Here is a 15685-nt window from a genome sequence, read left to right on the forward strand (position 1 = left end):
ACATACCGATACGTACTGATACATACCGATACATACCGAAATGTACATTTCACTTCAATTTTGAATTTTTCATAGAGTATCGGTACGTATCGGTGAGTATCGGTACATATCGGTGAGTATCGGTACATATCGGTGATGTATCGGTGCGTATCGTAGGATACGTATCGATACATAAGGGTTTTAAATTTTTCATGTATCGTGCCGATGCCTACCGATACGGATACATATCGGCCGATACGGCACAATACGCACCGATACTTAAAACCATGGCTGTAATATGGTCCATTCATAATTCTTAGAGATTTCCAACTCTAATTTTTTGGGTATTTATGTGAGAAATTTCAAGAATGAAGTTGCTCATAGGTAATTTGTTAGATTTTAGAGAAAAATTGGGATCGGATTAGAAAAATCGTTTGACTCTGTACATGCATTTCTCTACGTTTTTAGCCTAGATTTCAAAACTTATACAATTTCCATAAACCCTAACCTTGGTTTGAACTTACAAACCTGAGGTTTCAACCATCAACCATATCAGCACGTCCACTTCTAAACGTAGAACAACTGCAAACCAACCAACCGTTACTCTGGCCGCAGAGATGTATGACCACTAATAGTTCCATCCAGTTGAGGAACAAGCCCGTTGGAATCACCATAAGCCACATTGCATATACATAGCCATATCTATCTCTAATGCACACCCAATGCATAATGCAATCATCCACATGACGATAGTGGTACGGAATATGCTACATTCTTTTCATAGTGATTCAAGTAGTATAGAATACGATACCAAAATCACCATCGGCCACATCGCATCCATGTCTAAGCCTATCTAACATGTATATATAGTTTAGGATGAGATACACAGTACTAGAATTACCATCGACCACACCACATATATATAGCCATATCTAGCTCTAACGCACACCCAATACATGATGCAATCATCTAACACAACGATCACCACATTGATTTCCCCCTCGGCGACACCAGATCCCATTCACACAATCAAATCATATATAAAGTTCATAAATAATAAAACATATCATACAATTCAAATCATAGCATACATGCGATTGAATTAATGTGGCATGATTACTATGGCATGCATACAATTCTAATAATATTAAAACACTCCAAAAGAAAGTCAGACCACCAATCACCTTATCTGTCAACCGAGTGAATAAAATTTCCAAGCTTGGATATCCAAATCAAACCCCACTAGGCTCACAGAATTGTAATCGTCTCTGTCCTAGTTGTAAAGGTGAACGGACGTTAGAGTCGTCAAAAGTACTCATGAGGGTTCCACAGAAGTTCTTCAAAAAGTAGTAAATATATCAAATTTAACAGTATAGCAGACCCACCATTAGCAGGTCACTGGTACGTGACTGTTACAACAGGAAGGTTCCTATCGGTGGGGAAACATAACCAATTTATGTCTCCAAAGTCATCGGTAGCTAGCCAGCAGCTGGAGGTGGTCCTACCATTGACCAAATTCAACAACTTCATGGGGGCTTTGCCGTCTTGGGGTCCGATTACTGAGGATTATTCTATGGAGATTGTAGAGGGTCTTTCCACCTTTTATCCAAACCCACTTTATCACATTTCCACTAAGCCATTTGGGAGTTATGCCGAATTAACGATCAAAACGTTAACTTCCCTATTTGGGTAAAAATGACTTCAGAGCTTAGGTAGCTCACTTGGAGCTTGAGAAACATATGAGGAGTGCAACAGACACTACCCCGACTACTGGAAGGCACCGGGGCCAGGCGTATCCCTCCAACCAACCCGACAAACCTACGGTTCACTACCTACCCAAAACCCAAAACGAGTAAAAACTTGGGATGGGGAAGGTGCATCCTTATTTTTTTTGGCAACTGACAACAACCGAAGCAACCTGGAGCTTTCCTTCCTTTCTTTCCTCTTCTTCTTCTTCTTCTCCTTCATTTCCTCCTCCTTTCTCTCCCTTTCCCACATTTTCTCGGGTGAGAACTGAGCTCCCAAGCTCATTTCCACCTTATATAGGTACTGGTCTTAAGGCCTGTTTGCCTATGCATCGAGCTAGGTCCAAAATGGCATAAGCCGATGGTCGGGTCACGTGGACCCACCACCTTAGACTTACAAGGTGTGTAAGTCAAGGGAATAGGTTCCTTGTGGAGTGGGAGTATGGGTGGAGTTGGCCATGACATGCATAGACGGTCTCACGGGAAATTAAAGCAGTTCAGTACAACAAGCCCACAGGCTAATGGCCACTGATAGGTGAATTTTCAACATGTGAGGTGCTATCAATGGCCTACCCAGATGCTACACTTTTTAGTCTCCAGCCTTGTTTTCCAATCCTTATGGAGTTTCCTCTCGTGCCATTTTACCATGTAAGGGGGGTCGAGCGAGGAGGTGTTAGGTCACTCACCACTTAAGCTTAGAAGGTCAAAAATCCTTTCAATCCGATCGACAAGCCCTACACTAGCAAAAAGGGTCATCCTTGCCCTCAAGACATGTGTGGCTATGGAGAATTCCTGTATCATGATCACCACAGTGTGGATTACATCATGTATTTGGATGTACATTAGCTTAGGCTTTGATATGGCATACAATGTGGCTGATGGGAATTCCAGTACTATATGACCATCCTAACTATATGTGTGCCAGTCTAGGCTTGGATATGGAATGCAGTGTGGTTGATGAAAATTCCAATATCGTATGACCATAATAACTGTATCAATATAAAAAGCATGTATATTATGGTGGTTAGATATAATTACCTTATGCTATGATCCCTTGCCAATAGGGGTTGAGGTGTTGGTCCGCCATGTTATTTTCGATGAACCCTTCCAGAATGCCACTTCCATGGTACAATATGATTGATATCAGAGGAAAAAACTAGCTTGGCATGGCCAATGGTGATTTTGGTGTTGTGATTCATATTATGTCCGTGTTACTTTTACATGATGATGTAGGTATAGTAGTACCCATGAGTAGTGACTCATCCTCTTCCATGGTGGACTACGATGGAGATTGGTTGACACTAGAGTCTGATGAGCATAGTTTAGACTGTGCATGTATTTGTGACTACATGGAACAGTGAGCCGAGGGTGAATGCTACCCACTATCTCTCCCATATTTTTGGATGTTAGCCGATAGATATTTATATTATGACTACTTACAATTGACATAATTTCAGTTATTGTATAACTAACACTTAGAATCTCCCTCAGTAATTGAGATTGATATCTTTTTATTATTATTATTTCTGTTGTAATTTATTTAGTACTAGTTATGTTAGTTGGTTGTGACGTTTAAAGTATTTTTATTAGAGATTCTAGTAGAGATATAGGACAGGTGAGCATCCTAGTCACACCACAGGTGTCCTAACGGGAGCGGAGTGTGATAACTTGGTATCAGAGCATGATGCCCTAACTTAATCACAATATGATTGAACCTTAAGATTTGTAGGGATTAGTAATAGAAGTTAAAGCTTTAAACAACCAACAAAGTAAATAGTTCACAAATATGAGACTACCATAGGTGTAAAAGTCGTTTAATCGATAACTTCAATTATATAATTTTTTTCATTGATTTTAAGAAAGAAATAAATGAAAGTAGAACTACCTAACTAAAAGAGGAAAGCATAGCTGAAAAAGTAAATAAAAATAAAAGCAACCAGTACTGAGAAGTAAAACCTAAAACATCAAAACTAGAAACAAAATCTTGCTATATAGGAATGCAAGGGTATATCCTGGGGCTAAAGGACATCCTGGTGCCACTACTCCTGAGGTGGTGCTGGTTATGCTAAAGGTACCCCAAAGAACACGAACATTTCCATCATCTGCCTCTCAAAGGACTCGACTCGTCCGTCGAGGGTGCAATACCTCCCATCTATGCGCTCGAACCGATTGTCCATTCTCTGAAATAGGGTAGTCATAGTTTCCAAACAACCCACCACATCACCCCACCCGTACTCCCGTGGCACCTGGGATGAATAGGCTCCAAACTCACCCATCGATGGTGGTGGTGGTGGTATTGTAAAACCCCTAGGAATAGGTGGGGAAACATCATCCTGACCGAGCATACCCTCAAGGTTTCCTCCCACATCCTTGGGCTCTTGATGTAATTGTTCCTCATCTTACTCATCAGCTGAGGCCTCCTTTAAGTTCACATTCATCTTCTTGATAGAGGAAGCATCGAAGTTCACTAATAGTCTCCTCTTCTTCGAAGTTAACCCCGAAGTAGTTGAACACGATGGTCAATAATTTTTCATAGCAGAGATTGCCTGCCCGACTATCTTCTGCATAACCCCGACTATTGACTATGTTGCACATCAGGATGTAGGGTAGGTTCAACTAGTTTTTCCATATAAACACAATAGTGCAAATGATGTAGGGAGATAGGATTATATCCATCAAGTTTATTATGGAGAAAGAGGTTATTAATATAATAAGCGAATATGCACCACAAATAGGGTTGGATGAAGGCAACAAGATACAATTTTTAGAAGATTTCGATGGATTAGTACAAAACTCTAGCCATAGTGAAAAAAATATCATAGGGGGTGACCTGAACAGACATGTTGGAAAGGATCGATGACGGTATGAAGATGTAGATGGAGGATATGGTATTGGAGAAAGGAATGAGGAGGGGATCTATGTTTTAAACTTTGTAGTGGCATATGATCTACCTATGTGAACACTTCCTTTGGAGAGAGAGAGAGAGAGAGAGAGAGAGAGAGCACATTGTTGCTTACAGAAGCAGACTGTATAATAGCCAATCAACTTCTTCCTATCATACGGTCTGATAAATTGTTATGTAAGGATTGTAAGGTTATACTTGGGAGATCCTTACTGCTCAACATAGATTGGTGGTTTTGGATATGCCCCTATCTCCACAGACTCATAAGAAAGGAAAACTTCTTTGCCTTAAGGTCATATGGTGGAGATTAAAAGGAGACGCACATGATGCATTTACTAATATAGTAGTCAAACAAGGAAAGTGGGATAGTGATGGAGATTCTAATGTAATGTGTACCAAGATGTAGGCTTATATTAAAAGGCCTGCTAAAGAGGTCCTAGGAGATTGACAGGTACTTGTCGGGCCCATAGGAAGATTTCGTGGTGGATTGATGAGGTCCAAGCAGTTATCAAGTCTAAGAAAGATTGTTTTAAGACTTGAAAAATGACTAAAGACGTAGATGATAAAAAGATATATTATACTGCCATAAACTAAGATATAAAATTTATAGGAAAAGTGAGGGTGAAAAAATATGATGACCTCTATATTAACCTTAATATTAAGGCTAAGGAAAAATTTATATATAAGATACTTAAAATGAGGGATATGTTGAGCAGAGATTTTAAGCATGTCCGATGTATCAAAGATGAAGTTCCAGGGTGCTAGTAAACTATGTAGAGATTAAGAAGAGATGGGATGAGTATTTTTGTAAATTACTAAATGGAGATAGATCGTTAGTTTTAGTTTGAGAGAACTCATTTTGCATCAAGACACTACACGCCATACATATGTACATAAGATTGGTGTAGGTGAGCTTAAAGATGCCTTAAGAAAGATAAAATATAGAAAGATCCCCAACCTAGAAGAAGTTCAATAAAAGTTTGGAAAAGCTTAGGACCTTCAGGGGTATCATAGTTAACCAAATTTTTTAACAAGATTATGAGTTCATGAAAAATTCCAGGTGACTGAAGGAGAAGCACTGTTGTCCCTATCTACGAAAAACAAAGGGAATATTCAAGATTGCAATAACTATAGAGGCATAAAACTTATGAGCCATACTATGAATCTTTGAGAGAAGGTTACTGAAACCCGCCTGAAAAGAGAATATGATATCTTAGTTAACCAATTTGATTTTATCCAGGGAGATCTGCTACAAAAGCTATTTACCTCCTCAAAAGACGTGAAAGTTATAGGACAACTAAGAAAGACTTACACATTTTATTTTTTGACGTGAAAAAGACCTATGACAGAGTCTCTAGTGAGTTAATCTGACATGTTCTAGAGAAGAGAAGGATATCAAACAGATATGCGGATATAATTATAGATAGGTATGACGATATAGTGACTAGTATGAAAACCACTAGTGGTTAAGGAAGCGAGTTCCCAATTACTATTGGGCTTCATCAAGGTTTAGCTTTAAGCCCTTACCTGTTTATGATTGTACTCGATTGTGCTTATACTAGATGAGTTGATCAAAAAACATTTAAGGAGAGGTTCCATAGTGTAGGCTATTCGTTGATGATATTTTATTATTAGATGACACAAAAATAAGATTCAATACTAAACTAGAGTGATGGAGATTAACCTTGGAATCAAGAGCCTTTAAGATAAGCGGAGCAAAGATGAAATATATGATGTGTAATTATAGTCACACTACAATAGATAACAACATGATGACAATTGAGGGGGGAGAGATACCGCAGAGTGATTTTTTTTAGATATTTGGGATCTATCTAATCTAAATAAGGAAGAAGATATAGATAATGATTTATCACGTATAATTAAAGTGAGATGAACGAAGTGGAGAAGTGCATCTAGATTTTTATGCAATCGACATGTCCATATAAAGCTTAAGGGGAAATTCTATAGTACAATTATACACTCATCTATGATGTATAGAGCGCAAGGATTAAAGTATCGGTATCGGTCGTCGTATCGATCGGCCAAAATTAAGATACGTATCGGAGGGTATCATATCGTATCGAAGATACGCTAAGATACGCTAAAGATACGCACATAAATGGATAGGAAACACTTTTTTATACATTTTTGCATAAAAAAATAGTTAAAAAAAGTTATATATAACATGTATTATGCATAAACAGTAAATTGAGAGTATCGCACTAAGAATCCAAGGTTTGTAATTGTCCCATAAATGTAAAATCCTTGTTCCCAACCTTGATTTCCACTTTAGTTAGAGAGAAAAATGGTTGATAGCAACTTTGGAACAAAAACACCTCAAAAAATTGTGTTTTTCTAAAAAATTACCCATTTTGGCCATTTTATGACCGTATCGATACGTATCGGTGTGTATCAATCGATACACACCGATACGTACCGATACATACCGAAATGTACATTTCACTTCAATTTTGAATTTTTCATAGAGTATCGGTGAGTATCGATGCGTATCGGTGCGTATCGGTGTGTATCGTAGGATACGTATCGATACATAAGGGTTTTAAAATTTTTATGTATCGTATCGGTATGTATCGTGCCGATGCTTATCGATACGGATACGTATCGGCCGATACGGCATGATACGCACCGATACTTAAAACCATGATAGAGCGGAATGTTGGGCAATTAAGAGGCGTTATATAAATAAGTTGTGTGTAACGGAGATGAGAATCTTACGATGGATGTATAAATAGACTAGGAAAGATAAAGTAAGGAATGAAAGCATTAGAGTGGACTTGGGAGTCACCCCAATTCATGATAAACTTTGGGAAAGTCATTTGAGATGATAAGGCCATGTTCAACGAAGGCCATCAGATTCACCACTAAGGAAGAGAGATCTGATCTAAATAGAATGATGTAAAAGAGCTAAGGGCAGAAAAAAATGATCATAGGAGAAGTGGTAAGGAAAGAGATATACAATTTAGGCCTTGCTCCAAGCATGACATCAAATAGAGTGGACTGGAGGGCCAGGATCCAAGTAGTAGACCTTAGGGATACAATAGTTCCGGGTTGAGCTGAGCTTCTTAAAACCTTAGCCCAACCCTACAGGGCTCAGCCCAGCCTAGCCTAGGCCTGCCCTGATTGGTCCTAATTGGATAGGGTTGGGCCAGAATGTCCTTAATTGGCCCTAACCTTGATTTGCCATCTAGGGCTGGGTATATCCTGACCCTAATTTGTCATCAAGGGTCGAGTATAACCGACCCTGACCCTACAAAATATGAAATAACTAAAAGTTCATTTGACTTTGCATCTAAAGCCCTTGGAATTGAAAAGTAAAATAAAAATTAAATCTAAAAAAATCATGAGATAACAAAATTTAAGTAGTTAACCATGGTGGATAATGATACCAAACTTACAAAATTGGCCATCGAACACTCAATAAATCATGGTAAAAAATTAGGGTCGGGCAGGGCCAAAAGTCAAGTTCGGGCTCAGGGCAGGCTGGGTGGGCCATAGACATCAACCCTTACAAGCCCTAACCTTGACTCAGGGCAAAAAAATGTCAGGGCAGGGCCTAGCCGGCCTTTAGGGCCAAAATTTTCGGGTCTAACCCTATGCGGGGTCAGGGCTAGCCAAGGGAGGGTTCGGGCCTCCATGGCCAAACTTGCACCCCTAATAGACCCCATCTAGGTGTGTTCTACTTTGTTATAATTTTGGGATTTTTTTTTTCACTCCTTACTTGGATAGATGTAGCCGACCCCATTAAGTTGAGATAAGGTTTGTTGTTGTATCTTTCTTAGATCGGTATGCTATCAATTTTTAAGACAAAATTGTTCAATATGTATCAAATCATATCAGAATGCTAAAACTATATCAAATTCCAAAACTATACCGGTTGACCGAATTACCGTCTACATATATGATATCTCTCGTAAAATGTAAAAAATAATAGAAGTATCGAATACAATCCATATTGAAATTGTGTATGTGCCAATAAAATACCATATTTACATAGAACAAAATTCGTATCAAACTGATACCATATCGATCTATCAATTGAATTATTTCCTTGTGATAACATTCTTTATGAGTAAACTCTAATAAGAGTCGAACTCATGACCTTTTGATCGTGAGGTGTTAAATCCTTACTATCTCAAGATTATGAACTACCAACTACCTCCCCGCGAATAGGAGTCTTACTAAACTACCTCCCATAGGATAGGAGTCTTTTTTGTCGTTTTCCCAAAGGTCTCGACTCAGTGATCATTCAACTAAGGAAGACTCAAGATTGCCCTGGACTTCAAGGAAAGTTTAAAATAAATAAATAAATAAATATTAGAGCACACGTCAAATACCTTCCCAGGAAATTATTGATTTCCACCGTGATTTTCTCTTTGAAATTCTTGAATGTTTCAAAGTTTTCTAATCTTAGATAATAACGACAGCTAATTAAGAGATTCAAATCAGTTGCAATTATGGTAAATAAGCAGGGAATTAAAGCCAAATTTAGTAGTTGCACGTTTTAAAACAACCGATGGCTAGCTACTGACGTTTCCTCTTCGGAAACTGCATAAGGAATAGTTTTCCTACGAACTACTACTACTAGTCGGTATCCATACTTATTTTGAACCGGTGATATCGAATCGAATCGAACCAATTAAACCGAATTGATGGATATGAATTTATTGGATCATGTGAGATCATGGTTTCAACTATCGGTATCGTATCAGTTGTATTGGCCGTATCGTGTCAATATTGGTTGAGACCAATCCCCAATGCTTGATCGATTAAGATCAATTACCCGTTATGGTTTCAGGGGAAAACAATTAAAACAAAAAAATGACACCTTATAAAAAAAAGGGCAAAACCCATCGATACTCATTGATCTGATTTGATCTCATACGATCCATGTGTGAGATCGAAATGAATTATAAAACCAGCACACCTTTATTTCTTCATGTTTTGATTTCACTCATTCTCATATGAAAAGTAAAATCGATAAAATCGAACCAAAATCAGTTCAAATCATAGATTTAGTTCTCATTATCAGTATTGGTATTGATGCATATCGATCACTTTTGCCTTTTGCTTTTCAAAAGAAATAAATTTATTTTATTATCGTACCCGTAAAACAATACGAATAATCAATCCAAATCAGTTAAGAATCGGGGTTAAACCATGGTCCAAACCGACGGATTGAACCTATTCGTGGAGGGCCATATCATGAATTGAATGAGTTATGGTGGGAGCGTCATGCATCATACATGGATGACAACAATGCCAGCTCATCAGCATTCTTCTCCCTTATTGACTATTTTCTCCTCTATTTATATGCCATTGGTTACTAAATACCAATTTGACCGCTCATGAAAAGTTGAACGGCAAGAGCGAGAGTCAGACCGTGAATCAGAGAGAGAGAGAGAGAGAGAGGGACTGAGAGAGTTACAGAGACTGAAACACTGAAGGGGAAAGAAGAGTGATTGATCACTCTTCAGAGATTAGTTCCATAGAAAGGAGAACAATTGAGGTATTTAAATTTCCTTTTTTTTTTTGAATGGAAGATTTGTCTCTGGCAGTCTGGCTTGTCTATCTTGTTTTTTATCTCAAGTCTTTTTCACAAGTCTGCGAAAAATCGAAAACAACTCAAAACGATCTTTGTCATATTCTGGGTTTAAGAAATCGTAGCCATTGATTCGTAACCCTCTCCTGTAACTTTCTTTGATTTATCAATTCTTTTGGTCATCTGGGTATTCTTTCTTTTTTTATAATCTTAGTGTTCCTTTTTTTCAGGTTCTCTTTCTCAATCGGAAGAGCAAAAGAGTCATGTACTGAAACAAGGTTGGTTTGAGGATTTATGTCGGCTTGTTTTGGTCTTCTGTTTGGAGCTTCAGAGCAGTTCTGGCTTTCATCTTCTTCTTTTTCTTCTTCTCTATCTTATCTATCCTCAAGCTTTTTAACATCCTTCTATTGTTTCTGCTTTGGCCTCCAGAAAGTTTCCCAAATTTTTTCGATGCGTTTGAAAACAAAACGGTAGGTTCTTAATTGCTTCCTTGTAATGACTTTTTTTAGATCGGTTTTTAATGGGTTTTAGTATTTGTTGGTTTTTTGCAGGTTTTGCAGGTTTCGTTCTCGTGTTATATGCTTTGGTGGTTTTCAATATAAAGTGTTTTTATATACCACTTCTTATTCGTCAGAGGGGTTCTTGAAAGACCCGGGAACTGGAACTGTGAGAGATTCTCTCTCTACAGCGTTATTATTTTCCCCTGTTTTCCCCCTTCTTTTGTGTTGGTTGAGAAGAAATTTTAGTAATGCCGTTGCCACAGAGGCAACTATTGAATCAAGATAAGGTTTTTAAGCAAGGGAGGAAGAAATCAATCTCTAGAGAGGGATCCGAAATCAAGAACAAAACAATGAGAAAGATTCGAATTTTCTGTTACGATCCTAATGCTACAGATTCTTCTTCTAGCGAAGATGAAAAGATGACGACGATTTCTAGTAGAAGGAATCTTAAACGGATTGTTCAAGAATTTTACGTTCCAATTTCTCCATGTGGTTCGTCTGTTCATGAAAGCTCTTCTCAAGACAGTAATTATGGCAGCAAAAACCCTATTTCTAGAGTCTCCAAAAACCCTAGCAGAAGGGTTGTGAAGAGGAACCCCAGATCCACTTCCAAGTATAGAGGGGTTCGACAGAGGACTTGGGGAAAATGGGCTGCTGAGATTCGTGACCCTTTACGAGGTGTTCGAGTCTGGTTGGGTACTTATGATACTGCAGAGGAAGCTGCTGAAGCTTATCAAGCTGCCTCAAAGAGGTTTGAGTTAGAGCGTATTAGTCTCTCAGAGAAGAAGAATAACAATGTGTCTCAGTCACAGTCTCAGTCTCAGTCTCAGTCTCAGCCCTGCATCTCAGAAGAGACAGAGAGTCTATTTTCTTATTCATCTCCATCTTCTGTGCTTGATGTATCTACCTCTGCTTCTCATTCTAAGAATACTATTGATCCAACTGTTCATCACCAGCATCAGCAGCAACAACAACAGCAACAACAACAGAAACAGGGTCCTTCTGTAGATATTGTGAAGGATCCAATGCCACCCATAACAGAGCAAAAGATGAACCTTGATTTTGATTCATTACTCATGGAGGACTTTGGGCTGGGGTTGTTTGATGATTTGGGTGGCTTTAATGATCTGGGTTGTTTGGATGATTTACCATTGTTTGGGTTTCGAGATAGTGGTGCTTCAAAAGATTTTACAGACTTCGACTTTGGGTGGCTTTAATGATCTGGGTTGTTTAGATGATTTATCATTGTTTGGGTTTCAAGATAGTGGTGCTTCAAAAGATTTTACAGACTTCGACTTTGATCTTGACTCAGTCATGGGCTTGGATTGATGAATCATTGAATATGGTCGGCCTTTAACAAATTATTACTATGCAGTTGCCCATATAAGTTTTGCAGATATAGGACTCCTAGTAGAGTAGTATATTTAGTTCCGGTATGTGGACAAGTCTCAAAAGCCTTGAGATAGTGATTTGAGTTTTTTCATTCCTTCAGAGAGGAGTATTTGGCAGAAGATTTGATTGAGTTCTTGGGTTTTCCTGTGCTACAGGAGCCGTCCAAGGATCAATTCCATAAATAATAGTGTAAATCTAAGGCATATATGCCTCAAATATCTATTAATTTTTAAATCCTTCTTTCTGGCTATTTCTCTATTTATCCCCCCATGGTCATGCTATTAACTGAAATTTCTGTTATTTTTTGTTGTGAATTCTCTTTAATGGGATGTCTCTACCCTGTGTTTGTGTTTGGTAGTTATTTTATTTCAGAAATTGTATAGTGTCAAAATCAGAATTTTCCGTTAAAAAACGGAAAAACAAATCATGGACACCAAAAGGAAGATTCTATAAAAATACCAGAAACGCGTGCATAAACATTCATCTACTCTCCCATTGGTGGTGCATACTGACTCATTATGAGAATCAACTACTATCATACATTCCATTATCATGATCTGGAGAGACTGCTTGAGATAGTATATCACCTTTTTTCTCTTGCAAAATTTCCCTTCCTCCCCTGCTGGAGGACTCGTCATATAAATCTATTCATGGGTTTGATTTTGATTATCTTAAAGTTGTGAGATGGTTTCAATAGAAAAGAGAGATATCACTCAATTCATCCCTACTTAGTGTTGCAATTCGATCCAACATTAGGAAGGCATCACCAACGAAATTTTAATATTCTTATTATTCCCACCAATGAAGAATTCAATGGTGAGGATATACACGTTGGGAATATATATAAGGGTTTTGAACTCGGAATCAGAAGTTAAATCATCCCTATTGGATTAGAAGACAATTTTGACATGCAGCAGCCAGAGCAGCCCACACAATAGGAGTTCTGACGCAAATTGTTTTAAACCTGATGTAGAACACTGATCAGGAATTTCTCCATCACCCCTCTTCTAGCTCTAGTGCCCCTGAGCAAGCCGCAAGTAAGATTTTTCTCAACCCCTTCCTCCGATGATACAAATCGAAAGGAACTTTTGTTTGACTTAGCTTGTGCTTCTCAGATCATCATGGTCTGTCATTCTTTAAAAATGGGGAATGTTAAATCTAAATGTAGGGGATATCTACACTCCACATTAGTTTTGATGATAACAAACAAGTGAGCATTCTAATAACTACTTGCTAAGTGTGATGTGAAGACCAATATACAAGTTGCTTGATCTCAAAGCAAAGGGCATGGAACCATTGAAGATCTTAGGATTACACAATGAAGCTCAAGACAAGGATGAAAGAAGAAGACTGAAGACATAATGACCTCCTGAGAAGTTCTAGATTAGGTTGTAATCACACACATTGCACGCACTAAACTTATCATGCATGCATGTGTTAGAATGACCCTGGGAGGAATCTAAGACAATTCTAACACAGAAGACCTCAAGAGTATTGACCTAGCTAGACCAAACTTGAAGGGCATTTTAGTCATTCAAATTGGCACATCTAAGAAATGGACTTAACTGAAAATATGTGGACAATCAAGTTGTGAGACCACCACAACTTGAATCAGGCCATTTGGACATCCCATGAAAAAGATATGACCAATTAAGTAACTGCTAGACAATTAGAACTGAAAACAGAGGCCATCCGATAACTACTGCCAGGAACCGGTAATTACCAGTTGGGCTCTATGTACAAAAGACATATCAGACGCGAACTAACAGAAGCCATTCGGTAATCACCGGATTGAACCGGTAACTACCGATTGGGTTCTGTGATCAGAGGAACACTTCGGTTTTGGCCAACAGAGGCCATCCGGTAATTACCGGACTATACCAGTAACTACTGAATGTCTTCTAGATGACTTTTACCAAGCCCAACGGCTAGGTTTTTTTGAATCCCAACGGATCTATTTTACCAATGGTCATCTGATCCGGTAATTACAGAATCCTACCAATAATTACCGGTAAAGGAAAATTTCCCCTTTAAGGCTAATTTTATTCTTAAAATTGGTGATTTTCTTATCCAATTTGAAACCAACATTCACCAATATAAATACCCTACTAATGGTTTTATTAATTAAAAATTAAGTGAGCATTAGCAATCATAATCAAAAGCTATTCAATGAGAAACAAGCCTTATAATATTGAGTTCAACTATTGTGGTCAAATCTAATTTTCAAGAACTCAAGATTGTGTGGAAGCCTCCATCACTATTCCATATCCAAAGAGAGACTATATAAGGTGCATTCTATTATTTTTCATTTCATATTCATTGCATGCACCGCACGAGATAACTTGAAAAACTTTATTCCACTTTAATTCTGTTTTACTCTTGTCTAGACTGTACTTTGGCTAATGTATGATTCTCTTGTCCTTATAAGAGTGTAAGGTGTCACTCTACCTGAAAAATAGATTATACGGATTCTCTTGTCCTTACAAGATTGTGTAAAATTTTTCCTTTCCTATCTATTATACTCAAAGGGAGAGTTAGTGGAATACCTTACAAAAGGATCTTGTAGGGGAGTGGACTAGACTCAAGTTGAGTCGAACCACTATAAATCTTAGTGTAGTGTGATTGTAATTTTGTTTATTCCGCAACTTTCGTTTTACAATCACATTTGGGGAACCCTTAATCGAAAAGATTATAATTTCCGCTAGCATAACCTATTCACCCCCTCGAAGTTATTTCACTAGAGCGGTCTATCATTGGGATAGATTTGTTTTGGTGATATTAGTTGGTATGAAAATATTCTATGAAATTAAAAAATATCAAATGCCTGTACAAAAAAATCTGATAAAATGATGAAAATATCCCATAAAAAGTACACGAAAATGTAACATAGGGAAAATCTAGATGGTGTAATGTCTCAAATCTGAAATATTCTTATTTTTTTTTTCTCTATATGGATTATATTTCTATTCAGGAAAAACGGTGGGTAAGCTAGCGGGCTATCCAAGAATAAAATGTGCTAGCATTTATTGGCCATTAGATTAGACAGATTATATCTATGCCTCAAAAACCTATTACCGATTCTTCCCGCTTCTTCTCTTTTTCTTTTTCTATTATTATTTTCTTAATCAGACATATGGGACCCACTTTTCTCCTTTTCTTCTTCTTTTTTCCTTCTTCTTCTTATGCCGAAGGAAGGAACCATCACCCAACCCTTATAATGCCACCGCCTTCTTCCTCATCTTCTTTATCTTCTTCTTTTGTAGAAGGTAGAGAACTATCCCCCGTCCCCTACCCCTATAACATTCCCTACCCCACCCCCACATACCCCTTCTTCCTCCCAAGCCCCTGCAACCACTCTCATCCCAACCCCTATTGTCACACCCCACTCTATATAGATACCTGTGGTGTGACTAGGATGCTTATCTCCATCCTAAAACACTATCAATACCTCTGAAGCAATACCTTAATCGTCATAATCCACAACCAAAACCATTCTAAAATCATGTGCAACAAAAATAATATATGAAGATACCAATCGCAATTACTGGGGAGAAAATAAAGTGTTAATTATATTATAATAGGTTTTTTTTTTTTTTTTTTTTTTTTT

The 15685-nt window shown here is 37.9% G+C and overlaps 1 protein-coding gene across 4 annotated transcripts; it reads left to right on the top strand.

Annotated features, from left to right (window-relative positions):
• Positions 1 to 10000: 10000 nt before the first annotated feature.
• Positions 10001 to 12328, top strand: LOC122093536 (ethylene-responsive transcription factor ERF118-like). Of its 4 annotated transcripts, XM_042663885.1 has the most exons (4): positions 10001 to 10153; positions 10417 to 10464; positions 10616 to 10656; positions 10738 to 12328. In XM_042663885.1, exon 4 carries the CDS (start codon positions 10935 to 10937, stop codon positions 11901 to 11903), a length of 969 nt encoding a protein of 322 aa, XP_042519819.1. In that variant the 5' UTR covers positions 10001 to 10153; positions 10417 to 10464; positions 10616 to 10656; positions 10738 to 10934; the 3' UTR covers positions 11904 to 12328. The 4 variants fall into 4 exon arrangements, with proteins under 4 accessions (XP_042519819.1, XP_042519818.1, XP_042519820.1 ...); XM_042663884.1 differs by having other exon boundaries at positions 10417 to 10656; XM_042663886.1 differs by lacking the exon at positions 10616 to 10656.
• Positions 12329 to 15685: the final 3357 nt, after the last annotated feature.

The sequence above is a fragment of the Macadamia integrifolia genome, chromosome 11, assembly GCF_013358625.1.
Source record: "Macadamia integrifolia cultivar HAES 741 chromosome 11, SCU_Mint_v3, whole genome shotgun sequence".
In the NCBI taxonomy this organism is placed as follows: Eukaryota; Viridiplantae; Streptophyta; class Magnoliopsida; order Proteales; family Proteaceae; genus Macadamia; species Macadamia integrifolia.

Coding starts and splice junctions, on each gene's coding strand:
- LOC122093536 (XM_042663884.1), top strand. CDS start 10,935: ATGCCGTTGCCACAGAGGCAACTATTGAATCAAGATAAGGTTTTTAAG.